We start from the raw sequence: 27,087 nt of genomic DNA on the forward strand, positions 1-27,087 counted from the left end.
CAGTACCGCACGCCGAAGACTACGTTTCCCAAAGTGCTCCGCTCTCAGCTTAGGGTCGCTCTGCCAATTCCGAACTCCCGTTTCTCTCATTCGAGTTCCGTCGCAGGGGAAAGGGCTGAGGCATAGAGGGCGCTGCGTCCGTGAATTGCGAGGAATTGAAGGACGGTCCCTGACGCCGCACATCCCCCGGCCTGAGAGGAAAAGCGAGAGCGAGCTGCCGGGGCCTAGCGATGAGTTACCTCAGCGAAAGCGGCGGGGCCGTTAGGTCCCTCCTCGACTTGTGAGTGGCCGGCGGGGCGAGCGGGGTCTTCACTCGTGCGTCCCCCCACCCACCATGAACCTCTCCCGGCACCAGGAAAACCACCTTATTTCACCTCCATCTCCAACGTTACCCTTATTATGTCCTCCTCGCCTCTTCGCTAACCTCTTTGCTGCCCTTTGTCCGGATTCTACCCCTGGGATGTGCCAAAAAATCAACGAGGAGACGCGTGCCCCTGAGCGTGTGCAGAGAGCAGTTTTAAATAGCTGCGCGGAAGAGGCCGTTTCAGCCGGTGCGGCTTGGTCGACAAGCAAGCCTGCTGAAATTCCACCTTGCCTTGAGTAGAAGTTAGAGCCCTTGGGCTAGGGAGCAGCCCGATACAGATTCCATGTATCGGCACCTTGAGCCCCTTGGAGGAAAGGTGGGATAGAAAAATATAATAAATAAACAAACCTGGCTGTTCTTCTATTGAGAAGTGTGACCAGCTTCACCCTGGGACCATTATAGCTGTGCATTTAATAATACTGTAATATAATAATAATAATATCATTGAGCTGCAAGACTTTCTCGGGTGACCCTGCATTTATCTCATACCTGGAAAAACTTCACCTGTTGGTTTTCCAGCTGTTAGAGATAAAAAAAAAACCTGGTTCCTAAGACTTAGGTCTCAAAATCCTTTAAATAATAAGATCTGAACAAAAATTGGTGAAGTAGTAGAATTTTATTGAAGGAAAAGCATGGTTGAACAAGGATGGGTGACCAATGCAGGCACACCCTAATGAGGAAAAACACAGTTTATATAATCTGCCCCCCCAGCCGCCAAAAAGTCCCTACTTTACATGCCCACCATGGAGGAGCATGCAACGTTTACAACATATCGCGTCCGCCTTAACATTTTACCATCCCACTTCCCCATGTTAATCATTGCACAAATATTGTCAAAGCATCTTTACATTTTATATTTTGATGCAAGCAACCCCTTTATTCTTATCTCAAATTGCCCTATTTTGATGTGTTAACCACTATTTGTTCCATATGCAGGCGTAAGCTAGTTTGTTATCTGATAAGGCTAAGAGGACAAACCCCAAGTTGACCACCAAATATCCTAGCTACAGGTGCGAGCTGCTCTTGAGTCTAGGTTCTTAACAGTGAGCTGCATGACTTTTGCTAAATCTGCATTCCTTATTCGGTGGAATCCCTTGTGGTTACCCTATCAGCTATAAACTATCAAATTCTATGCTCACTATTATCTTAGCAGGCAGCTGCTCTTTAGACCTTTAGACTTCTTTGAAAAAGCAAAAATATAGCATCATTAAAAATTGAGAAGTAATGGAAAGGCAAAGAGTTGCTTAGAAACATCCTATTCAAAAAATGGCCAAGCTATATATTGTGGTAGGTGTGTCTTAATAGGATCCACTAATAAAAGCATTCTTATAATAAGAAGCATTAATAAATGCTTATCCTAGGGAAACAATGAAAAAGCAACGTATTTCCCACACCAGCCTCATGTGTCTGTTGACAGCACAAGCAGTTTAACAGAAGCTTAAGAAGTCTGTATGGGGAATAAATTGGGCATAAGTTCTTAAACTGAAATTGTTCTTAACCTGAAGCACCACTTTAGCTAATGGGGCCTCCTACTGCCACTGCACTGCCACCACATGATTTCTGTTCTCATCCTGAAGCAAAGTTCTTAACCCGAGGTACTATTTCTGGGTTAGCGGAGTCTGTAACCTGAAGCATCTGTAACCCGAGGTACCACTGTACGTGATAAAAATTGTACTGGAAGCAGTTTTGACCTCCCATGTTACTTGTATTCTGAACAATTAAATTTACAGTTGCTTACATAAAAATATTCTGTAATGGATCTGAATAGTGATCCAGCTTTGCAGACAACAGTGGACAGAGAGATGCCTCTAAGAAACTCACAGGCAGAGCAAATTGGAAATAACCATCACAGTTTCTAAATAGGAGATTTCTTTCAACTGGCTACTAGCTGTTGGGAGACATTTCTATAAATTTGTCTGATCTCAGGAATCCTTGACACACTGAGTAGCCCCTGAATTCATTTTCATTGTTTGTTTGCTTATGTGCTCTTCAAATGTTTTTTCCAGGACGGTTTTCATAATGTTAAAAACACAAAATTTATAAAAAATATGAAGTACAATAATCAAATCCTACAACATACTTATTTTATTTACAGTATATAGAGATTTCCAAACACTTTTCGAGTGCCTATATAGCATTACTGAGAGTGACTTCCAGCAGAACCTGGGCACAGAGCAGAGGATTCTGGGGGCATGCTGAAGGGTACCCATTCGTTCATCCAGGGCACTGAGACTCAATAGCACACCCACTACTGATGTGGAAATCGAACTACAGGACAACTTTTGTTTCATGCCTAATGCTCCTCTTCATTCCAAGTGGCTGAAAGAGGTCTTAGCATATGTTTACCAGAGTGTCCTCTGAATATGATACAAAGTGCATAGTAGTTATACAGTAAATGTCATGCACAGTACAGAGATTCACTTCTTCAAATATGGTGGAATATTACCAAGAGTTCAAAGCAGTATTTTAACATGTTGCATAAATAGTTGTTTGCCCTAAGATTTATTTTACATAGCTGAAGGGAAGCCTTGCTTCTGCACATGACTGTGGCATGATGGGAAGTTTTTGTTTATAAGCTTTGCTTCTGCACATGCTGCACAAACCGTTCTAATACTAAGACATTCCCTCATCACCTTAGAATGTTCAGTTCACATTGAGTTCAGGAAAACATTATACTCTGACCCATTCTTAATGCATAGTTGACCACATCTATCGGAACGTAATTGTTTAAGTCTTGCTATATCAATCACTAGTTATAATTTAATTAGGAGGTTTTCATGCCTGTCTAGTTCTGTGCTCCCTTTCCCAGCCTTTAATCTATTGGTGATTAATGCCTGTATGCAACCTTTGCTTTGTACTTGTGTTAACCAATCAGCAATAAGCACATATGCGGCAATGCTGTAATATTCAATAAAAGAGACTCCCCGAGATTTGCTCGGAAGATGCCTCCCATATGACACTCCTCACTCGTCTGTCGTTTATTTCAACCCAACACATAGCAATAATTTTGCTTATTGGCAGTCTGCAGTGTTACAACATTTTTGCGCGACTTTGTTCTTGTGACTAAAGCAGTATGTGAATCAGCAATGTCACCCTCACCCTTATTCCATGTCACCTTCACTCTTATTGTTGATCAGAGCAAAGTTCATTATCCTTAATCCTGAGGTCATAATTTATTGATTTCTCTAACTCTGGCTACACGTTGTAGGGGAATTCAGTCACATTGAGCAAACTGCCTTTCAGCCAATGATCATTTTCACTCAGAAGCCCTTGATGAGCATCTGAGGAACCTCAAAGTTCCCAAAGTGCAGTTTAAAACTAAATGTCTCAATAATAATTAAGCTTAATGTGGGGAACCTTAGAACCTTTGATCTTCCAGATGTTGCTTAACTTCAACTACCATCAGCCCTGGCCATGGGCCATGCTTCCTGTAGCTGATGGGAGCTGTAGTTCAGCAACAAAGGTTCTGCACACTTGCTCCAAGCCATTCAGAACTGAATATACATATATTTGTGATTAGAACTCATTTAAAGTTGTGTTAAATGTTTTTTTATATGAGTAAACTTTGTGAATATCTTTTCCACTTGTTTGTGTATGTCGGGTGGACTTCAACATGTTGGATTCCCACGAGCCCCATCCATCACAGTCAATAGACAGGAGTGATGGGAATACAACAATACCTGGAAGGACATAGGTCCCCTGCCTCTGGTGTACATCTTTTTTTTTTCCATTACCTAATTTTGTACTAGGTGCTGGATAGCCCCGCCCCCCAAGAGAAGTCCCTGTTGTTACAGTCTAAGAAATCGTGCTTACATAATTGTTTCCCAAGTTGCCAAGAAAGTGTGTCATCTTATGACTACTTTTTGTTCTTTCCCCTCCTCCCCTCCAGAAGCCTTCATTGCTTAACGAGGAACATATCCAGATATGCGGAAGATATTAAGCCTTTGCCTCCCAACATCAAAGATAAACTGATCAAATCATTGAGTGTCCAAGGGTGGATAAGTGATTCAAATATTAATACGGTAAGGTGGCACTTTGAGCACAACTCTCCACGTTGTCATCATTGGGACTTACAAACAATACATATTTATATTTGCATTTATTCCTGCTGTCTTTTCCATAGTCAAAGCCAAGGCTGTGTATTTGATAGAGCGTTGATTTAGGACCTGGGAAACCAGGGTTCTAATCCAGACTCGGCCATGTAGTTCATTAGTGACAGTGTCCTTTATGAGATGACCTCCAGGAAAGTGTTGGGCTGGATGCAATTTAATGCCATATTTCCTGGCTGTGTGATTTGTGGTGGGGCATTATTTTGGAGTGTAGTGCCCCAGTTCATTATTCATTTCTGCATATTTTAACAATATGACAGTGTATTGTGCCCCAATAAAGTGGTGGAGTTGATGTGATTTAATGTCAGTTCCCAGAGGGTGCTGTCCTGGATGTATGGGTCTGTGATTTGTGATGTCCCAAAGCTTATTGATTGTACACCCCTAGTTCTTCATTGCTGTTGTCATCTGAGGTCACCATGTTCTCATGAGTATTGAACAAACACAAATAATTTGATTGCAGAAAAGTAGTGTGTATCTTGAAAGGGACATTCTTCAGGTCATTGGGATAATATGGGGCATTCTAAAATTTACTTTGGAGTTCAGTGACATGTCAAGTTTTGTTTTGTTTTTTAGTTTTCTGATTGAGCTATATTTCAAATTCCTACACAGATAAGGAGCTAGGAACAAGTAACAAACTTAAGCATCAGAAGAGTTAATTATTATTTCTCTTTCAACAAAACTTGCATTTTTTCTTTAAAAAACAAAACAAAAAACTTGCATTTTCTCATTTGCATTTACCCACACCTGCACCATTCTGCCATTTAGGCTAGTTCCTCTTCTCTTTGGTGCTGAATTTGATTATCTCATATTACCTTGAAGAATGTTCAGATACAGTATATGAAGGAATCTGGATTTGATAGGGACAATCTATCATGAAGTAGAGTTGCATCTAGCAACATTTGCCATCAGGGTAGTATACTCCTCTTCTAAATTGTTACATTAGCCTCAAATGGGAACCATGGCTGAAACCTTTGCCTGAGTTTAAAGTTCTGTTCCAAACATGACTCATCTTCCGTATACAGGCCAGTTTCTAATGGCAAAGCTATTAAAATCCGTAAGCTTAAATAAACTGGCAAAATGATCAACCGCTTGCCTAAGGAAAGAGGGCACAGTAATTTTATTATCCATAGAAGAATTCTATTTGCTGACCCCTTGACAAGCTTGGGATACCTGCTAGATCTTCCAGGAGGGAATAAATTAGATGTAATACTGATCTGTTGCTGACAAGGCATATCTGGTATTGTTTTAAATAAATTTGAGGTGATAGAGCAAAAGTTAAAGCTGTGGTAACAAACATGCATTTTGCAGATAGTACTTCAGGGTCTTTTGTGAGTAAGGACAGAAAAGCTCATTAAAATCTTAATGAATATTAAATGAATTTATTATTTATTGGTAGAGTCCCAAGGGCCATGTCAGGGGACTGCCATCGCGGCTGGGGAGGGAAGCAGGGGGATACAGAGTGTAACAGTCCAGCTGTTCCAAATGGCTTAATTAAGTATAAAATAAAGACGCAGAAAAGCAACAATATTTCCTTGGACTGAGGACAGCTCAATTCCACATCCTCTCCCTCTCCAGTCCGTTTTTATTACCCTTTGTTCTCACCAGCCGCATGGCTGCTTGCCAGGGTCTCATGTTACCTCATCTGGCCAAGGCTTAAGCCCACCCACACCATATAGGGTCATCACTGCCCAGAGGAAACACAACTCCTTTTAAGGTCAATACAATTCTAATACACGATAAGGCACAACCATGCTGGTCACCGAGGTCAGCGAGGCACCAGGTGGCGCTACAAGCCTTTGCCATGACTTCCTGGCTCCCACATGCCCTCTTTCTTTATATTTTAATCAGAATCATATATATCAGTACCAATACGGTTATATCGAGAGCGATAGGCGACTCTTGTGAGACCGGAAGCGGGCCGCGGACTGGAGAACCATGCAGTACATACAGAAATTAAAGAAGGAATACATTGTATACAGCAACACAAAATAATGCAAATAACTACTATAATAATCACTATAATCAATAAATGTCGAAGCCAACTTCCATCTGGAAGCCAAGAATATAACCATGCCCATGGATCAACGGAAGGAGGGGGGGCAAACGGATTGTGGGCTACCATGGTTTCCATATGGTCGATCGTCGCAGATATGCTGACATTATTATCAGGAATAAACATACAACAATGAGAATGAACAAGTGCACAAACTCCTCCTTTTGAGGCTAAAATCACATCCAAAGCAAAGCGATTCTGTAAAACCACTTCTCTCATTGCAGACAACTCCTGGTTGAGTTTCCTCAAAGCTTTTATGGTATCATTGAATAATCCTTCAGTCCAATTAGCTAGCCGATGGAGGTCCCTATAGTTCATTGCTGCACCCACTGAGGGCAGCAAGGCCCGAGAGACCTGGGTACCGATATATTGATTTATGGGTGAATTAACCTCCCGACGATTCCGTAGTCTAAGAGAAGATGGTAACTTATCAACCTTATACAACAACGGAACCACGAGACCCAATGTACATGTGCCTGTGAGGTTTCGAGGAATGGCTTTGTATGCTTTTTCGCCACAAAGCAACCATAACTCTCTTTGGAGTAAATAGCTGATATTACTACTCTGTTGGGACCAACTAAAGGCTGCAGTAAATAAGGAACTGATATGAAATTGCTCATCTGTGGCATTTGCTAAACTAGGGATAGAAGAATTCAGACTCCAATTTGCATGGTAGGTTTCTTTCCTAGTTTTTAGCCATGCACTGGTATCGCTTCTATAGCACTGAGATTGGTCACTGTATGTTCCTGTAAGAGAACAAGAGCTATTAAACATGAATTTCAATGTATATTGACAGTTTGGATATATGCCCCATGATTCTTTCCCCTCCTTAATTTGAAAACAAATGGGGGCAGGCTCATGGAGGGTCAATTGTACTGGAGGCCAAAAAGTTTGCTTAGGGGATATGATATTAGTAAATTGAAAAGATCCATTAACAGGCACACCATGAAGCATTATGCCTGAATGACTGGCAAAGGGCGGCATGTGCATACATAACCAACATTTAGAAGCATGCAATAAACTAGTAAACTTAATCATATCTTGTACAAAAATATTATTCCTCCATATCTTATGATAATTTTCACCCCTAAAAGTCTTATTCAACAACACTGTTCTTCTAGTTCGAGAGTGGCTGAGCCGTGGATACTGCCAGCCAGAGTAGGATTCAGGCGACAGCTGCTTGCCAGCCGATAAGGTGAAATATGGTGGTTTCAACTGGACCGTGTCGTCTGCTTCTCTTCCTTGTATAACGGTGCAGCAAAGGATGGCAAGGCAAATGGTTAGGAAGGCACTTCCACAGTTGAAGGGACTCGCCATGGCCGCACACATCGAGCTGGAACCCACAAAGGCTTGTCCTCGACGTCCACTGCCGCGTACCCTCGTCCCCACGTGATCAGCGGGACAGGTCCATGCCAAGCGGGATCAGGCAAGCGTCGGTACACCACCAAGGGGCGGGGGAGTGCCTCCTCCTTCCTAAAATGCAATTCCGCGGGAGTATGGGTCCTATTATGTGGATATAAAAGATGGTTAAGCACAAAAAGAACCTGGTGAACTGCCGAAGGGATGTCTGCTGTTGGTATGCTTCGGCCGCCAAGTTGTTTAAGCAATAGTGTTTTGAACGTCAGGTGCGCCCTTTCCACTATCGCTTGCCCTGTGGAGTTAAAGGGTATACCATGAGTTAATTTCACATTCCACAACATACAAAATTCTGAAAATGTTTTAGAAATATATGCTGGACCATTATCAGTTTTGATGCGCGCAGGTTTACCCATGACTGAGAAACAGCGGATAGTGTGCTGAATGACATGCCGAGCTGTTTCCCCCCTCATGGGCGTAGCCCATATGAATCCAGAGTGGGTGTCCACCGTGAGGTGAACCTTGGAGAGTGGAGCCAACACAGGTGTGTGTGTGACATCCATCTGCCAACACGCCAATGCAGACGTGCCCCTAGGATTGACAGCATCAAAAGGGATGGCCAGCTGAGATTTAGAACAAGAAGCACATTGGGACACAATATCCCTAGCTTGGGCCAAAGGAATAGAAAACTGCTTAGCCAATGCTTTCGCAGGGAGATGAAAGGTGTTATGACATAGTATAGGATCAGAAAAGAGAGAAAAGGCAGAAATGTTCTTCAGAGCTGAATCTGCTCTTGAATTTCCCTCTGCTAAATACCCTGGGTGTGATGTGTGGGAGCGAAGATGTGCAACATAATAAGGGAACTCTCTGTGCTGAAGTAAGGCCTGCAGGGCGAGAAACAAGGAAAACAAGTCAGAATCCAAGGAAGGAGTTATATAAGATATTGGTAAAATAGCAAAAAGGCGATATACATACTGAGTATCCACAATAAGATTGAAAGGTTGAGTAGGAAAGGATTGAAAGGCAAGAATCACAGCCGCTAGCTCTGCTCGCTGGGCAGAAGACTGTGGAGGGGTGAATAAACATTTCCATTTTCCTCCCTCCTCCCACGTCACTACTCCCCTACTTCTTGTTCCATCCGTGAAGAGGGTTAGCGCCGAGGGGAGAGGTGTGAGAGACAAGGGGGTAGCCAAAACATAGGTGACCTGTGTCAGAAATGTCAAACGGTCATCCTTTGGAGGATTAAAAATGATGACACCTATAAAATCAGCCAAAGCAATTTGCATGGCAGCATTTGTGATCAATAAATGCTGCTGTTCAGTCTGTGAAAAAGGCAAATAAATTGATGCAACATCAAAACCGCTCAAAGCTATAGCACGTGAACGTCCTTTGATAACAATGTCTGATGTGGATTCAATTACGGAATAAATGTTCTTCGGAGGGGTATGAGGTAAATGTAACCATTCTATAATGCAGATAGTCTTCTTCTTGTCCGTCTGAGCATATAAAATTCCTGTTGGCAACAATGGTGTAGCAAATACGGCCAGGTGCAGCTCGTGTGCAGAGGCCTCTGTGATCCTGTCCACGAGAACAGATCGCAGTTGCTGATTAACAGTTTGTAATGCAGTGATCATTGCCGAAGTGACCTGGATTACATCTGCTGGATCCTTGTGTCCTGCGAGCGCTGAAAACAATGGTGATAATGTGCTGGTAGGTAATGCAAGGAAAGAGCGAGCCCAATTCAAGTGCCCAAGAAGTTGTTGTAATTGCACAAGCTTCATGTTTGAAGGGATAGTCAGTTGGGGAACAATAGGCAGTGCTGCTTGCGCAGAGACTTTATGTCCCAGATAGGTGGCAGGCAACATCAATTGAATTTTTTCAGGTGCTACGTAGAGTCCCGCTTCTGCTAACGTGGCAGAAAGTTCTTGAAAAATGCCAGGCGGGAGTTCCTTAGCAGCGATTAAAATGTCATCCATGAAATGATAACATATGACCTCTAGGTGGCGCCTGCGGAAAGGTTTCAATGCTTCATCCACAAAATGTTGGCAAAGTGTAGGGGAGTTCCGCATGCCTTGTGGCAGAACAACCCACTGATATCGCTGGGTGGGCTGCGAATTGTTATATACTGGCAATGTAAAAGCAAACCGTTCCCTGTCCGCTGGATCCAGTGGGATAGAAAAAAAACAGTCCTTTAAATCAAGCACAGCCAACTGATATTCTCGTGGGAGCATATTTGGATTTGGCATGCCAGGTTGTAAAGTTCCCATTGGCTGTATCTGTTGATTAATTCTCCTCATATCCTGTAAAAGACGCCATCTGCCTGATTTTTTCTTAATAACAAAAATTGGGGAGTTCCAGGGAGATGAGGACGGTTCAATGTGGCCAAGAGTCAATTGTTCAGAGATAAGCTGGGCCGCCGCTGCTAATTTTTCTTTTGGTAAAGGCCATTGTTCTACCCATACTGGGGTAGTGGTGATCCATCGTAACGGCAGTGCGGTGCGTGGAAGTGCAGGGGCGGCCCTTAGAATAAATTTGACTCCAATTTGGTGTCTGCAATAGCCAAAATATCGCGCCCCCATAAGGAGACTGGAATGTCCATTATTAATGGATAGAGGGTGATCTGAACCCCGCTATCGCTTTGGATGAGTATTGGGTGGAGACTGCGCCGTGCCTGTGATTCACCTCCCACACCAATAACTTGTGAGGCTGGACAGGTGGGCCAACTGGATGGCCAAGCAGATTTTGCCACGACTGTTACATCCGCCCCCGTGTCCAGAACTCCCACAATGCGCCGACCTCCCACTGTCAGAGACACAGAAGGGCGCGAGGCTGTAATGTTCATGGCTGCTGCAATGAGGGGTAGTTGTTCGGATGGGGGGAAAATGATAATTTTCGCCACTGAAGTATTTGATTGTATTTTGCATGGACGATCCGCATATAGCGTGATCTCAGGGAAATTCACATATGGTCCGTGTGTTAGCATCGGTACCGCATGAATTCCTGTTGCTTGTGCAGATAATAAAGGCAATACCAGACAAGTGGCATGATTGTCTAACCCTGTTTCAGTGAGAACATGAGTCTTTAAAGGGCAGAAAGGCAAATGGAATTCCACGTCCTGAGTCAGGCGAAGTTGTGGTGCTGTTTCCCTGGACTCTGGGGGGTCCCCTATTGATTTGTCTGGGCCCGGGGTGGGCCCTGCTGCCAGTTTCCCTGCTGTTGTCCTTGCTGATTTCGGGCAGTGTGCTGACCCTGCTGTTGGTTTTGAGGAAGATATCTGCATTGATTGGCCCAATGAAAGCCTTTTTTGCAGATTGGACATTTGGTAGAAGGACGCCTTGGCTGTGGCGTGGATCTACATTGTGCCTTAAAATGTCCTGGTTTGCCACACTGGAAACAAGTTTTATCAGTGGTTACAGGCTGGTTTTTATTTAGCGCTGCTGCCAGCAAATGGGCCTTGTGGGTGGCTGTACCAACAGACTGACAAATGCGAAGCATGGCTGCTGTGTCTGTGGCAGGATTGTGTATTATCGGGCGCAACGCAACCTTACAATCCTCATTTGCATTTTCAAAGGCCAATTGTTTGATAATTATTTGTTTGGCTTCAGGATTTTCAATTTGTCTACTCACTGCTGTAATCAGCCTGTCCATAAAGGAAGAATATGATTCTCTAGGTTCCTGTCTGATAGAACCCCACCTTGATTGAATACTGGTGGGTTCCGGGATTTTTCTCATTGCTTGTTGAGCAGCAAGAGCAGTATCCCTCAATAAGATCTGCAGCAGTGTGGCTTGTACCGAAGCCTGAGCAAAAGGGCCACGCCCCATCATAGCATCCATCACATCTGCGAGGGTAAGATTTGGATTATTCCCTCTGATTTGTTGTAACAAGGCTGGAGCATAACCACGGCAGGCAGTTTCCCATTCATGAGCAAATAATACACCAGCTGATGGGGGTAAAACTGTACGTGCCAAAAGCTTGATGTCATCTGGAACCAAAAGCTGGGCTAATGTGGCTTCCAAAAGAGCTTGTGTAAAAGGAGCTTGCAGTCCATTTGTCCTAACTGACAATTGGAGCTCTTTCAAGATTTTAAAGTCAAAAGGTTGGTGCTGAGCTTGTGTTCCTGCTGCAGCACCAGCAGGGGGCACAATGACAGGGAATGCCATAGTATCCTGAGATAAGGAACAAGCAAGGACTGCACGTTGGAAAGGGGTAGCTGGTTCTGCTGCTGCTGCTGCAAGAGCAGGGTCATTTCCAGCCAGACCATGGTATTTTTGCAGGATTGGGTCCTCTAGTGAGGAACTGTAGTCCGGAGGTTTGGGGTCTGGGGCTGCAGGCAAAGCAAGGGCTGGAACACATGGCAGGACAGCAGGCTGAATTAAAGAAGCTGAAGGTTGTATTGGCAATGCAGCCATGGAGATATTTTTTGGTGATAAAGAACCCATAGCATATCGAACCTTGCACCATGCATTTAAAATCCTAACATCAATGCTGGGATGTCCATGAAAATGTGTTCCAATCTTGTCCCAATGTTTTAATTCCCATGTCCCATCTGCAGGAAACCAGGGACAATGCTCCTCAATTGCCAGAATGAGCTGTATCAAATCACCCTCAGGGACTTCCAATTTGTTGGAGGAGAGGAGAAATTTTAAGTCTTTAAAAAATTTTTGTTGGGGAGTAGTCAAAGAGCTGCCCATTTTTCTAAAATCAATATAAAAAGAAAGAGAAAAGGGATCGGTCTCACCTGGATCTTTTTAAAAGATGAATTCAGCGCTGTGAAACCCTTGCCGGGCGCGATGAGCCGATGATATCCACTGCTTGGATCGAAAATCCTCTCACAGTGTCTTTTAAAATCCTCTCAGTCTGTCTGAGACTGCTTGCTTCAAGTTGCTTGTTTTTTTCTCTTTTAAAACCCTCAGCCGTATTCTTTTATTCAGCCTCACACGGGGCACCACTTGTAACAGTCCAGCTGTTCCAAATGGCTTAATTAAGTATAAAATAAAGACGCAGAAAAGCAACAATATTTCCTTGGACTGAGGACAGCTCAATTCCACATCCTCTCCCTCTCCAGTCCGTTTTTATTACCCTTTGTTCTCACCAGCCGCATGGCTGCTTGCCAGGGTCTCATGTTACCTCATCTGGCCAAGGCTTAAGCCCACCCACACCATATAGGGTCATCACTGCCCAGAGGAAACACAACTCCTTTTAAGGTCAATACAATTCTAATACACGATAAGGCACAACCATGCTGGTCACCGAGGTCAGCGAGGCACCAGGTGGCGCTACAAGCCTTTGCCATGACTTCCTGGCTCCCACACAGAGAGCCTCCAAGGCTTCTGAGTAGCAGCCCCTCATCGAGCGGTGGGGAAAGCCACACCTCCAGTGGAGCGGAGGGGGAAGGGGATAGCCAGGCGAGGGGAGGGCTCAAAGATGCTACCAACTGGCCAGGAGACAGACACGCCATTTCTGTCACCCAGCTTACGCAGAGGGGTGAAACGTAAGGAGGGGAGGCAGAGATTTGGGGTGTCTAAGTTCTTATGTTGGGGCAGAAACCGGAAGGGGCCACTCCCGGAACCTGCAAGGGACTAGGACGGACATGAACTTTGTGTTTATGCACTGTATTTGGTTGGACCAATAAAACCTGTAAAAGACAGGTCGGAGTCCTGCCTGGTTACTCGCGAGCAACCACCACCATCCCCTGACAGGCCAGATAAAGAGGAATGGAAGATTACATTTGGCCCTCAGGCCTAAGGTTCCCCATTCCTGGGCCGCGCCATGTAGAGCTTGACAAAAATATTTTCATTTTAGGTTTTGCACCCTGCAGTAGAGGCACTCGACCTTCGGGACTGTGATGTTTCAGATAATGCCTTGCAACAGCTTTGTAACTGCAAACATCTTAAGAAAATCAACTTGAACATTTGGAAAGGCAACAGACTAACAGTCACTTCAGAAGGTTTGTTTTCTATGTGATATTTATTTCAAAGAAATGAGAGAAATTAAGTTTCATTCAGGCTTTCTTCTTCTTCTTCCCCAAATAGGATTCTCATTATCATTTTTAGTAAATAAATACCCAGAGGATTGGATACGTCTGCTCTGAAGGCTGTACACATGCTCTTTCTTTGTAGTTTTGAGCTTTTTCATGACTCAGGAAGCTGCCTTATGCTAAGTCAGAGCATTGATCCATCTAGCCCAGAGCACCATCTGCTCTTACTGGCTGCAGCTAACCACGTCATCCCAGCAAATAGCAACCCTGCTTTGTGAGGTGCTTTTAACTGAAGATGCGAGAGACTTAACATAAGAAGAGTCTTGCTGCTTCGGGCCAAGGGCACATCTTGCCTGGAATCTTGTTCTCCCAGGGGCCAGCCAGGTGCTTATGTGAAGCCCACAGGTAGATGGTTTTGGGCTAGAGCATTAGGCAGTCAGAAAGTAAGGTTCAAAAGAAGTCAGAGCTATGCAACAAGCTGCCTTCCGGAGCTGGAGGGCTTTCTTTTGCTGGAGGTATTTAAGCAGATGCTGAATGTCCATCTCTCAGGGGTGTTGCAGTTGCATCCTCCATTGTGGATCCTGCACTGAGCAAGGGGTTGGATTAGATTGCCTTCAAGGTATCTTACAAGGTTGCAGGGTGTGCTGTAAAGCAAGGGTAAGGAACATCTGGCTCTCCAGATATTTTTGGACTGCAAACCCCATCATCCCTGACCATTGGCTAGGATGACGGGGGCTGTTGGGAGCTGGAGTCTAATAAACATCTGAAAGGCTACAAGTTCCCCATCCTGGCCTAAAGGCACATGATACATCAACCTTGCTGAAGTCCAAGTCTGGGAGACCATTTCAGAATCCTTTGTGCATCACTTTGAGCTCTACTACAGGAGAAAGGTGGGATATGAACGTAAATAAAGCAAATGAATGTCATTTTAGGTACCAGTTATACAAATAGAAAAGGAAGGATTAGATGAGAACAAGCTAACACTTATGCCCATTCACATCAATGGTCCTAAGGACACTTAACTCTACAGTGGTACCTCGGTTTACGAACAACCCTGTTAACAAACTATTTGGTTTACCAACTCCGCAAAACCGGAAATAGTGTTCCGGTTTGCAAACTTTACCTCGGTCTACAAACGGAAGCCGAACGGTGGAAGGACACTGGCAGCAGGCGGCCTCATTAGGGAAAGCGCACCTCGGTTTAAGAACGGATTTGGTTTAAGAATGGACTTCAGGAACGGATTAAGTTCATAAACCAAGGTACCACTGTATACTGAATTGCAACCATTATTAGTAGAGCACAATGAATATACTAATATGATGCCCAAAGTGGCCAGCATTCAAAAGTTATAAGCAGAATTGATATTTGAGGTTAGTATCCCTCACTTTTGACTGTAATTTGTAATATTAATGCCCAAAGTGTTTTGATATGTTGCTCTTAAAGTAATAATTTCTTCTAATATGCTCTTCTATTCGAACTTCTGGAGATGAATGTGAGAATGATGTGCTTTGTTTATCCAACAGGGGTTGCAGCACTGGCCTTGTCATGCCCTTATTTACGTGAAGTCTCTTTTAAAAGATGTAGCAACGTTACAGATAGTGGAGTCCTTGCCCTTGCCCTCCACTGCCCACTTTTGCAAATAGTTAACATAGGTGGATGTTCCAGCATTACAGATACATCACTGCAAGCTCTTGGACAGAACTGCCAATCTTTACATAGTGTGGATTTTTCATCTACCCAAGTAAGATTGTTGGCAAATATATATCTTGTTGGCATAGATATCTTGCAAAATGGCATGATTAAAATGATACTCTTGAGAACTGACTCTTACTTCACTAAATTGCTATTGGTATTTTGAGATACTGTCTTGATAAAAGTGCATTTGGCCTCTTTTGCTTTCACAGTTACCGTACCTTAATTTTGCTTAGTGTGGTTGCATTAGATAAAATGAGTGTTTTGAACCTACCACAGGAAATGTGGACTCTTATCTATAAATTGCAGTGAAGTTTGTTGCGAAAATTGTCATCTGGCTTGTAAATCTAGTGTTTCCCATTTCCCTTCCCTTCCCACCCATTTTACACTTGTAGCTTACATTATCAGAGTGCAGTATTAAAATAAATTCAGCAGAGTAAATAATATTTGATTGATATAAAAGTGGAAAACTGATTTGAATAGTTATAGTAAAATTATGCAGGAAACTGTAATATGAACCACTGAAGGAGAAGGGAAGACAGTGAGAGCCAACTATTGACGACTGTGGAGAAGAGCCAGAGGATGATGGGCTTACTGAGGAGATTTCACCCCTCCCATATCCAAGAATCTCCTGATGAGTCTGGTGATTTTCCAGAGAGGAGGGGGCGGTGTTCTGCTCTCTGCTTAATCTGCTCCGACTAAGACCTTCCAATACTTAGGCATTACTTTCTCTTATAATGCCAAATTGTCAACACACCTGACCACATCAGCTATATCAGCAGGAAGAAGTGCAAATGCCATCCTTAGATTATTCAGAAGGAAAGGAGCTGGCTTCCTCCCGATGGCCCTAAAAGTCTTTCAGGCAAAATCTTTAGCCCAACTCCTGTATGGCTCTCAAATTAGCCCCTCTGCCAACCTTAAGACCCTTGAAACAGTACAATCAAAATTCTTAAGATCATTATTTGCTACCCCAAAGTGTACACCTAATGCAGTCTTAAGGCAAGAGGCAGGACTGCCCAGAGTGGAATTAAAAGTCTGGGAGCAAGCAATATCCCTCTGGCTGAAAATCCATTACAATCCTAAGGGACTGTTACCTTGCTGGCCGCAGTTCCCTATCCTCCTTGGCTTATGCAAATAACTAATAAGATCAAACAAATTGGCCTAAACCTTGAAAACCTTTTTACTGGAACTCTGAATAAGGCAAAAGCAATTATCACTCAGAGACTTTCGATGTCGAATTACAACAAGAAGACGCCCTACTCCCGGAGACGTATAGATGTTTAAAAGCTTGGCCTAATTTTGCAACTGCCCCTTACTTAACTAACATCACTAACGAAGCTGATAGATGGGCTTTCTCTAGAGCCCGCTTTGAGACAATGCCCTCAGCAGTGCTGTACGGCAAATTCACGCGGGTACCAATGCATGCGCGCCTCTGCCCCTGTATGTCTAATAAGGTAGAATCTGTCACACACATCCTTCTATTTTGCGAATTTTATAGTGAAGAGCGAGTTCAACTTATTTTGCCACTTTTATCAAAATTCATACCCCTACAACATTATTTGGAATTCTCCCCCGAAATTCTACGAAAATACCTTCTGGAAGATTCCTCAAGCTCAATATCATATGAGGTGGCCAAATTTTGCACTTTAGTAATCAGGAAGCGTAAATCTCTTCTGTTGAATGGCACACTGCGAAGTTCCCTTGTGTAATCCTTTTTTCTTTTTTCTTTTCTGATGTTGTTGCTGATTTCTTTTTGTTTGATCTTGTGGTGTTTAGTGTCACTGGCTTTTGCCGTAATAAAACTTGGACTTAATCTGCTCCAGCACAACATCAGTCAGTCAGTCAGTCAGTCAGTGTGTCGGAGAGAGAGAGACTGAGTGTTAGAGATTGTGTGTATAGATAAGGTTGCTGCTAAGAGCAGCTGCAGACACTCAGTGCAGTTCAGCATTCATTTATGCTTAGACCTCATTTAGCTTTGTATATAGTTGTATAATAGTTGTAGATAGAATAAAAGAAGATATTCTACAGAGCTGCTCTCCGAGTCGTTTATGCTCTGCTAGACTCTGCTATACTCTGCTGTGCAACGACTGTCTTCTTGTGGGAGTGAATCCGGTGCTCACAACTCTAAGCTGTGAGTCCACAGCACTTTGACCTGTTCCTGTGCAGAAGGTGGTCTCTGGAAGTGCTACCCAGCTCGCCTAGCCCAGTCGGGGCTGAAGTGGATGAGTCCAGTTGGTGACACTGGCTCAAGGGCGATGCTGACACTTACCTGGTGCCTAGATGTTCCTGGAACCTGGTTGTCCATGGTGGTTCTGGTCTGCCCCCTGGTTTTTGAAGAAGGAATGCCCCGGAGGCCCTTACCTACAGCCTTCTTAGGGGAGGCAGCACCTCCTTCCAGGCTCCTGCCTAGGCATCCAACCATGGAACAGTTGGTAGGCGCATGGTCTGTCTGCTAGTATGGGGACAGGGAGGCCTGGCAAGACTGGGTTTCTGCCTGTTTTGGAGGCATGTTGAACTAGATAAGGGCTGATAAGGATTCTGCAGTATCACGTAGAAGAGTTTGGGCTTGTTGTGATTATTTGTAGCAGAAACACTACTGCTGAGGCTGCTGGAGGTTAAGGGCTGCTGCATGCACAGCTAATGCAGAGTTAACAGGAGATAATGGGGTTGAGTAGTGCTACTGAATAGTGATGTAATAATAAGAATAATGTATAGATACAAAATTAAAATATAAAAGGAAGTGAAAGGAAAGGAAAAGATAAGGTGAAAGAGGAAACTAGAAGAGGAACTGCAGATAAGTCAGGCTAGGGGAAACCCTGCCAAAACTAATGAGAATTGACCAGTAAACCAGGCGCTGTGTGGCTGCACTAAGCAAGGTTAATATTTAACAATATGTGAATCTGTGAAAGAAAAGAAAGCACCCAAGATTTATAAGTTGATATATTGGAAGAAATCACACGATATACAATCTGCAGGTTTGAGGCTCAGTTAACTAATTCTATCAGGAGGGGGAGCAATTCATTTATTCAGATGGGGGGAGCGATTCATTGGAGGGAGTAATCAATGAGGCATGGCATAATTAAAATCCAGAAACGTAATTAAATATAGGTGCAATCAGTGATGCAAGTGCATTAATATAAAGCATAATCAGAGGGAGCAATTCATCACATAACATTAGTGCAGAAAACCAATTAAATAGCCGGCGTCCTTCACGCCATGCTTGGAGGTCTCTTCCATATTGATCCTCTCCATTTTCTGATCAGAACTACTATTCCTGTTCCTCTCTTTGCTTGTTTGCTTCTTCTCTTTTGACTCTTGCTGCTCTTCTTACATACATACATACATACATACATACATATATGAATGAGACATATATATTCCCCAGAATTTGTTGCGAAAGTTATTTTTCCAGCTAATTACAGATCAGGAATGTGACTTTTCCAAGTAAGCTCCCTTTTGCTTGGAACTGTCTGCTATTCTTGAATCTTTGAATCTTTGTGGGTCTCCAGTTTGAAAGGTAATAAATGGGTGTCTAATGGCAGAAAGGTTAAAAGCAGTTCTAAACACAGCAAACCTTCATACAGAGTATCACAGCTTTTGGCTAAATTTAAAAGGGGTTCCTAGACTGGAGTATCCCTTCCAGAAACTCAGAAGAAATGGATGCAGGCTTTAAGTGAAAAGATAGAAAGACTGAAATACAAATGCACATAGGCACAGCCTAAAAAATGAGGAGGCTTCCAAGAACCCCATAAAAATGTAGGAACTATCGGCCAAGCCGATAAGGCCTCATCTTCTTCCGAGCCGAGCCTTTGAAATCGCCTCCGACGTATTTAATGACCTGAGCCTTTGATAAGGCCTCAAGCACATTCTATCCAGCAGGGTTCCCAGAGCAGGGATGAGATGAAAGGTTTGGCTACATTGTAAAGAGTTTTATTTCTAAACTACGCAGAACAGAAAAGAGGTCTCTCTATGAAAGCAGAGAGCAACTGAACAAAGGAAACAGGAAACCACTAACGTCACAACCTGTCTCCCTTTCCCATGAGACTGCAAGGTCTCTGGAATGTAAACAGAGTCCTGTGACTCCACGCAGCTGCACAGTGATAACAGAAACTAACAGCAAAGCCATGTTTCTTATACACTTTCAGATTACACAAATGATTTCTGAGTAGCCAATCAAATGATTACAACAACTTCCCCATAGGAATTACAGCCTATGGTCATCATTCTAAATCAAATCGAAACCCTTATACAGTACTCTTTTTACTAGCCCACTCCAGCCTTCTCATTATAATAATATGTGATCATATATTGTCATCCTTCAAGGTCTACTTTAATTAATATCTAATTAATTAATTCTTTACATGTCTACAAACATCTATTCTTAATAATCCATGATTAATATATTCATTCTCTACATTAACATAAATTCAGTGATACTGTTCCGCCTGGCCGATCTCCTTTCATGTATTTTCAACTTTTAATTCTTTCACATTAGAATACAGGATGTACATGAAGCAATCTGGTTTTTTCCTTGCTAGAAGGGATTGGTGAGAGTTCATACATGGATTGCTAAGCAGCACTGCTAATATAAAATACTGAGTTTTAACAAACAAAAGAGAGTCCTAACAGAGAGATAAAGGGAGATAGGAAATTCTGCATCTGCTTTGCATGTAGAAGGTCTCAGGTTCAACCCCTGGCCTCTCCAGGTAGACTTGAGAGAGACTTCTGCCTGAAACCCTGGAGATCCATGGAGATCTCCTACAGTCGTAGGAGAGCCAGTCAGGAGAGAGAATACTGATCTAGATGGACCAATGGTCTGAGCTGGTATAAGGAAGCTTCCTCTGTTTCTGTTGCTAAGCCATGCTTTGGCTTAGCGTGATGTTTGTACTAAGTCAGAGAAAGGGCTGAAAAGTGGCATTATTGCACATATATAATATTTTTCTGTCGTTTAAAGAGAATATATTAATTTGGCTTCCATTTGTGTAAAATTCAAGTTTATAAGACATACAGATTGAAGAAAACCAGACTGAAGTTGTTATGGTTGTGTGTTTTTTTACACTATTGCTTTAATGTTTTGGTTTTTTGAAGTGGACAGTTACTATAGTTTTATTCAGTGTACCAACAAAAATTCTGATTTTGTCCCATCCAGGTTACTGATGACGGTGTAATAGCACTTGTTAGTGGAATGTGTTCAAAGAATTTAAAGGTAACTTTTCAACACGTTTAGTACAAATCAGTATCATTAGTAAATTTAAATATACTCTTTAAATTTCTTAATAGAATTAAGGGATTAAATCAGTGGCTATTAGTCAAAGATGACTAGGTGCCCTGCTTGTGGGTTTCCAATAGGCATCTGACTGGCCACTGTAGAAACAGAATGCTGCTGGACAAGATGGGACTTTGGTCGGATCCAGCAGGGTGGCTCTTACTCATATGGGTTTTTCCCATTATTGCAGGGGTCAGCAAGGCTTACTGGCCATGGGCCAGATCACTCCCACGGAGATCCTCCGTGGGCTGGACTGGTGCATGTCCGTGGCGCTGGAAATCGCTTCTGCATATGCCCAGACGCCAAAAATTGCACCTGCGCAGAAGTGATTTTCAGCATCTGGGCATGCGCAGAAGCAATTTCCGATGCCATGGAAGAGAGTCCCTGCGCCATGCTGCGCTGTTTGTTTGTTTTTTTATTGCTTTTTATTGATTTTCAAAAACAAAACAAAATTAAATAAAACATAAACTTTTACATTCAACATTTTGTATCTTCTTATTTACCCTGCGCAATTTCTCACCCGGACTTCCTTCCTTCCCTGCTTCGGTTTTGCCAATTTACCATGCTGCGCTGGTTTAATGCAGCGCACGGGGACTCACTGAGCAGGCGGCTTGGTTCGGGGGCGGCTCACAGGCTGGTTAAACGGCTTCCTTGGGCCGCTTCCGGCCCATGGGCTGCAGGTTGGGGACCCCTGCATTATTGTCTGTAACAGTTGCTGATACTAGTATTCATTATCCCAAATAGGAGATCCATATGGAACGGTGTGTGAATCTGACTGACATTGCTGTGGAAGCTGTTCTCACTTGCTGTCCAAGGATATACATTTTTCTGTTCCATGGATGCCCACTGATAACAGGTGATTAAAGTGCTGCTTACTAGCTAAGTTCAACAATAGATTTTGTCAACCTGTCTGAGCCTTAAGATCAGTCTCAAAGGCACTGCTCACAGACCCACCAGCAGGATCCATCTCACTGGTGGGCACAAGAGACACGGTATTTTCAGCAGTGGCCCCATATTTTCTTTTAAATGAGTTTAAAGATGTTTTTTTATGTTGGTTGGTATTGTGAGTGGACTGGATTTTAAATTAGCTTTGCTCTTTTAAATGGTTTTAAAATATTGCAGTACATGTAATTGTGCATTGGTTTGCTGGTTTGATATATTCTTGCTGCTCTTTTAGCTTTTATATTTCAAATATGTTTTCCATTGCAAGTTGAAGGAGAAATCTCCCTTTTCCTTCTAGTTTGAATCCATTCTGAGCAGTTAGAACTCCATATTCTGTATTACCTTCACTGTCTTGTCCTAGTAGATAAAAACTAACTGTTTTAATCAGGACATGTCCTTGTACACTGAAAGAATGCAACAGATAATCACCAAGGCAATGGTGAAATGAATGCTAGGCATGGGAATTTCATTTAACCTTAGGTCAGTAGGAGGGCAGATATCACAGTCAAAAGCAGATGTTGGTAGACAAGCAGTAATAGAGCAGTAACTAATAAATAAATGTTTATGTGTAACTACATATTATTAAAATGAGATTATTGGGGTGGACTATTCAGATGAGCCAAATGAGTGCTGATTGATCTAGACCAGGATTTCCCAAACTTGGGTCTCCAGCTGTTTTTGGACCACAACTCCCATCATCCATTGAGGCAAGGAAAGAAGGGCTACCCTTATGCTATTCATATAATCAATTATCAGTAAACAATATATTCATATATGCTCACATATAATCAGGGCTTACAGTATTTTTATAATCCATTTTTGAATCAAAGGAAAGCTTTTGCCTTAGCTAACTGCAAACTGCTTGGAACAGCAACTTAGAACCGACCTTTCCTCTAGAAACATCCTTGAACCCTGATCAAGGGGAAGACATGAATGAGAGACACTGGTACAAAATCCCCCTCAAATGCAGGCTAAAATAATGCACAAGAACAGGAAGGGCCAAAAACTCCCAAACTCCCTGTTCTGTCAGAACTGGGGAAAAGGTCAGATTGTGCATCATTGTGCATCATTTGTGCAGACAACGGAAAGCAGAAGTTGGGAGTAGAACTCTGCGCTTGACCAGGAGCCATAAGCATGGCAAGAAGCACGCTAATTGGCTAACTTTCGCTGGCGTTCGTGACTGTCTCATGACTGTCTCATGATCTGTGATTTGCTCAGGTATAAAGACCTCAGGATTTGTGTTTCTCGGGGTCCCAGTTCTTTGGAAGAGATTCCAACTGGGTCCTTATTGCTCAGCAATAAAACCTCACCTTCTTTTTCTCCAAAGCTGTGTCTGCCTGATCCTTGTAGCTAGCAGGACCAATGGTCAGGGATGATGGGAATTGTAGTCCAAAAACAGCTGGAGACCCAAGTTTGGTAAACCTTGGTCTAGAATGAGGACAGTGGGTTGTAACTGTTGTGGGAAAGTTTGCTGTAATCCTACGTTTGGTTTCAGCGGTTCTCAACCTGTGGGTCTCCAAATGTTGTTGGACTACAACTCCCATAATCCCTGAGCTCTGGCCTTGCTAACTAGGGGTGATGGGAGTTGTAGTTCAACAACATCTGGGGACCCACAGGTTGAGAAAGGCTGGCTAATCACTCTCTGTGTGATATGAAAAAGCAGGATCCTCTAACAAGGAAAGAGAAGGAACTGGAGGTAGAGGCAAGTGGAGGGGTGCATGGTCCCTCCCCAAGTAATTAATTACATAGCTGGCATTAAAGAGTGTCTAATATTCTATTATTTAATAAAAATTACAAAGAAAGTTAACTTGAGGGTCCTGGAGGCTGATCTCAAGATAATCACAAACTACTGTGATAGCACAATCATATAGTAGCACAAAACAAGTAGCTCCAGATTATTCAGTTATTAGATGTGCTCCTGTGAGCAGCTTTCATAATGGTTTCCATGTGGTCTCTCATTTATTGTATTGAAGATTTTTGAATACAGTCGTACCTCAGGTTAAGTACTTATTTCGTTTCGGAGGTCCGTTCTTAACCTGAAACTATTCTTAACCTGAAGCACCACTTTAGCTAATGGGGCCTCCAGCTGCTGCCGCACTGGCCGAGCACAATTTCTGTTCTCATCCTGAAGCAAAGTTCTTAACCCAAGGTACTATTTCTGGGTTAGTGGAGTCTGTAACCTGAAGCGTCTGTAACCTGAGGTACCACTGTACCCAGTATCATAGCCTGCTTAGCTGCAGTAGAACGGTGTCATATATACTGTACCTTCAGACCATTATGTAGTGCAGAACTCCAGGTGGATAAATAAGACTTGATGGCATGATACTAGGAAGCTAGGGGAGACCTCTGTCAAGGTCAAAGTGAGTGGATTCAGGGTTAGGTGTTGCAGTAGGGACTGGTATTCCACCAATTCTCTTGTATCATGAGTGTCCTCCAACAGACGAGTAAATAATAGCAGTAGTATGAGTAGTGTGGCAAATATTCACACACCTGCACCCATTTTTTTCACCCATTTTGGCTGATTCCAGAGACATTGGCACAGGCCCTATTGCTGATTTTCCTTACCACAATGCAACACAATTAAACTTGTTAAAATGGGAATAAGAGGCATGCTTCTATTTTTCTAACAGTCTTCAGAGACAGAATGGTACACCACTACTCCCTGCTCCATATCTTGAAACAATATGCTTATTTCTCCTGTTCTTAAAAAAAAAGCCTTAAATTGTCCTGACTTAATCAGTGCACCTTCACAGCTTAAACAAATTACGTTCACAGGAAATGCAGTTTTAAACAGTTGCTCTTCGCATGCTTGGATGTGAGCCAAATACATTCTTGTATAACTTAGGTTTTGACAGTATGCCTGTGCGGCTTCTGTCCAGATATGCATGTTTATCAGAACAATTGTTTAATTCAACTGCATCAGGTACAATCAGTGCTTTTTTTCAAGAAGTTGTTACAGTAAGTGCCACACTTTTTAACAACAGAAAGAGGTGCCAGTACTGCGTATCCCTGAGTACTCCCTGGGGAAGAAAAAGGGTACTGGATACAATGGTGCTAAAATTATTTTGCCTTGATGCTAGTACATTTTGTTCAATCAAAATTGAGTGTTTTCCACCCCAAAAAGGTGGTTTAAAACAGACCAGAATAAGAACAACAGTTTCAAAGCAACCTAAGTAAAACCCAGAAATAATAGCAAAACAACCACGCTGACCAGCTCTAGTGTTAAGATCAGCAGGAGAGGCCCCCTTGGTAGTGCTGCTGCCCTATGTAGCCTGATAGGCAGTGGTGCGTGAGAGTTGCTTCTCTGTGTTGGCTCTCAGTTAGTGGAATAACCTGCCCTCCTTGTGCTGCATTGCTGTTCTGTGCTGCTGTTTTGTTAATTCTGCTTTTTGTTAGTTTGGTCATTTTATTTTATGTTTTTAATACAGTGTGCTGTTTTATTGTGAAGTTTTTGTAACTCACTATGGGACTATTCAGAGAAGGGTGGGCTATAGGTAAAAACAATGAATGAATGTCTGCAGAAAACATTGGAATATAAGCAAAAAACCGAAAGCACGTTGAAACAAACCTGTCTTAACCTGCTTAACCAGCAGAGAAGAATAAACTTATTACAAGAGCCTGCAAAGCATTTATGCAGCAAATAGCAGCATCAATTTACTGATCTGGACGCCCATTTCTTGTAGAAAGATATCTGAAACCCATTCCTTCTTCCCCCTAAATTATTCATTTGCATTACCTTTCCTACCTAGCATTTTCTTATCCTAGAGAAAATTGAATTGTCCAATGTATTTTATCATCCTGGTTTCCTTGTTTTGCAGATCGTTCTCGAGAAGCCCTGGAACAGCTGGTTGGACCAAATAAGTTTAAGCAGGTTTCATGGACTGTTTATTGATTTTTCTTTAGTTGTTGATGGCATCTCTTTTTCAAGAAATAACCATTCCTGGAACGGCATGTCTCTGGTGTTGTAGAGTGTACTGTCTCCCACTGACATGCCTCGTTTCTGTTTCAACTGCCATGTTGATTTTCTTGATTAACGAGAATGTTTCTCTTTTTTCCACTCCACATGATGAATTATGAATAGGAAGTTGTTAGTGTTCATATAAGAGCAACAGGTCTGAACTGTAATTCAGGAATCATTATGTTCAAATGTTAAGTTCTGGGGCAGGAGTTAAGTTCTAACAGGAAAATGTGATGTGACAGGTGGTGAGCCAGCAAGACTTGACAGCCACTTTTGCATCTAAGCATTTTGTAAGGTCACTTGCGCAGCAATCACTTTGGGGAGGGTCAGTTATGTTTCTAGGTAGCCATTATAATTGGAGGCATGAGGTTTTGTTTCCTGCATGCTGGTTCTTGTTTTGAAATAAATGCTCCTACCATCTTCAAGTTGTGAATGTATTTTCTTTCATTCCAAATAATTAATGCATGAGTTTATAGTACTCATTGCTTCTGGTTTTGGGTGAAAAGGTTAACATATGGCTTTGTGCTAATATCTCCTAGCCAGGATACCACGTTCTGGCCCAGTGAGGAACGTAGTAGTGAAAACAAGAAGGTATACTGCTATCTAGTCTAGGAATTTGGATTTCTTCCTAAACCCTGTATAAGAATTGTTTGATCATGTACAGCCCATGCTTTGCCAGAGAAAAATGAGTATTCAAATGAAAGGTTTCAATAGGATTTGATTGTCTTGTCCATCTGCAGCATAGTATACTATAGAACGTTAAAAACCTCTGTTTTTATCTCATTTTGTATCATTTTATATTATATACCTGTATAACACTAAATATTAAATAGAAATATCTATGGTTGTTAATAACAGCCTCATTAAAGTTACTAATATATCTGCCCCACTGCATCTTGCTTCAAGGCTGCTAGGCTTTCATGGCCAAGGAAGAATACAAGCTTAAAATATTCAGAGAACACTTCCACTAGTTGTGCTGGATAATCAAAGGAATAAATGAACATGTTCAGGGCAGAAGGTGGGCTTCCCAATATCTGAATGAAGAAAGGTTTTGTGTTTCTATTTAGTGTGCTCTGAGTTACTTCTTTTGCAGAAAACAGTTTTGATTAGAGCCTGATTAAAGCACGAAGGTCACATCTGTGTTAACAGCTTTAATTGACTCAACAGTACAATGTTTTCAGCCTTAGTGAAAACCACACAGCTTTAATTCATCTACCCACACCTGCTGTCTTGCCTTAGTGAAAACCACACAGCTTTAATTCATCTACCCACACCTGCTGTCTTTTATTTAATCTAATTTTCATTGTGGCTGTTAGCAACACAGGATGAATATTTTTGAACTTGAAAATTGCTTAGTAATAGCAATAGA

The 27,087-nt window shown here is 42.5% G+C and overlaps 1 protein-coding gene across 1 annotated transcript; it reads left to right on the forward strand.

The window, feature by feature from the left end:
- AMN1 (antagonist of mitotic exit network 1 homolog) lies at positions 1-26,138 on the forward strand. Its single transcript, XM_053407354.1, has 7 exons — positions 1-280; positions 4,254-4,386; positions 13,686-13,830; positions 15,384-15,601; positions 20,702-20,758; positions 21,563-21,674; positions 25,579-26,138. Exons 1-7 carry the CDS (start codon positions 231-233, stop codon positions 25,650-25,652), a joined length of 789 nt encoding a protein of 262 aa, XP_053263329.1. The 5' UTR covers positions 1-230; the 3' UTR covers positions 25,653-26,138.
- The last annotated feature ends 949 nt before the right edge of the window (positions 26,139-27,087 follow it).

Source organism: Podarcis raffonei, chromosome 10, assembly GCF_027172205.1.
Source record: "Podarcis raffonei isolate rPodRaf1 chromosome 10, rPodRaf1.pri, whole genome shotgun sequence".
Lineage (NCBI taxonomy): Eukaryota > Metazoa > Chordata > Lepidosauria > Squamata > Lacertidae > Podarcis > Podarcis raffonei.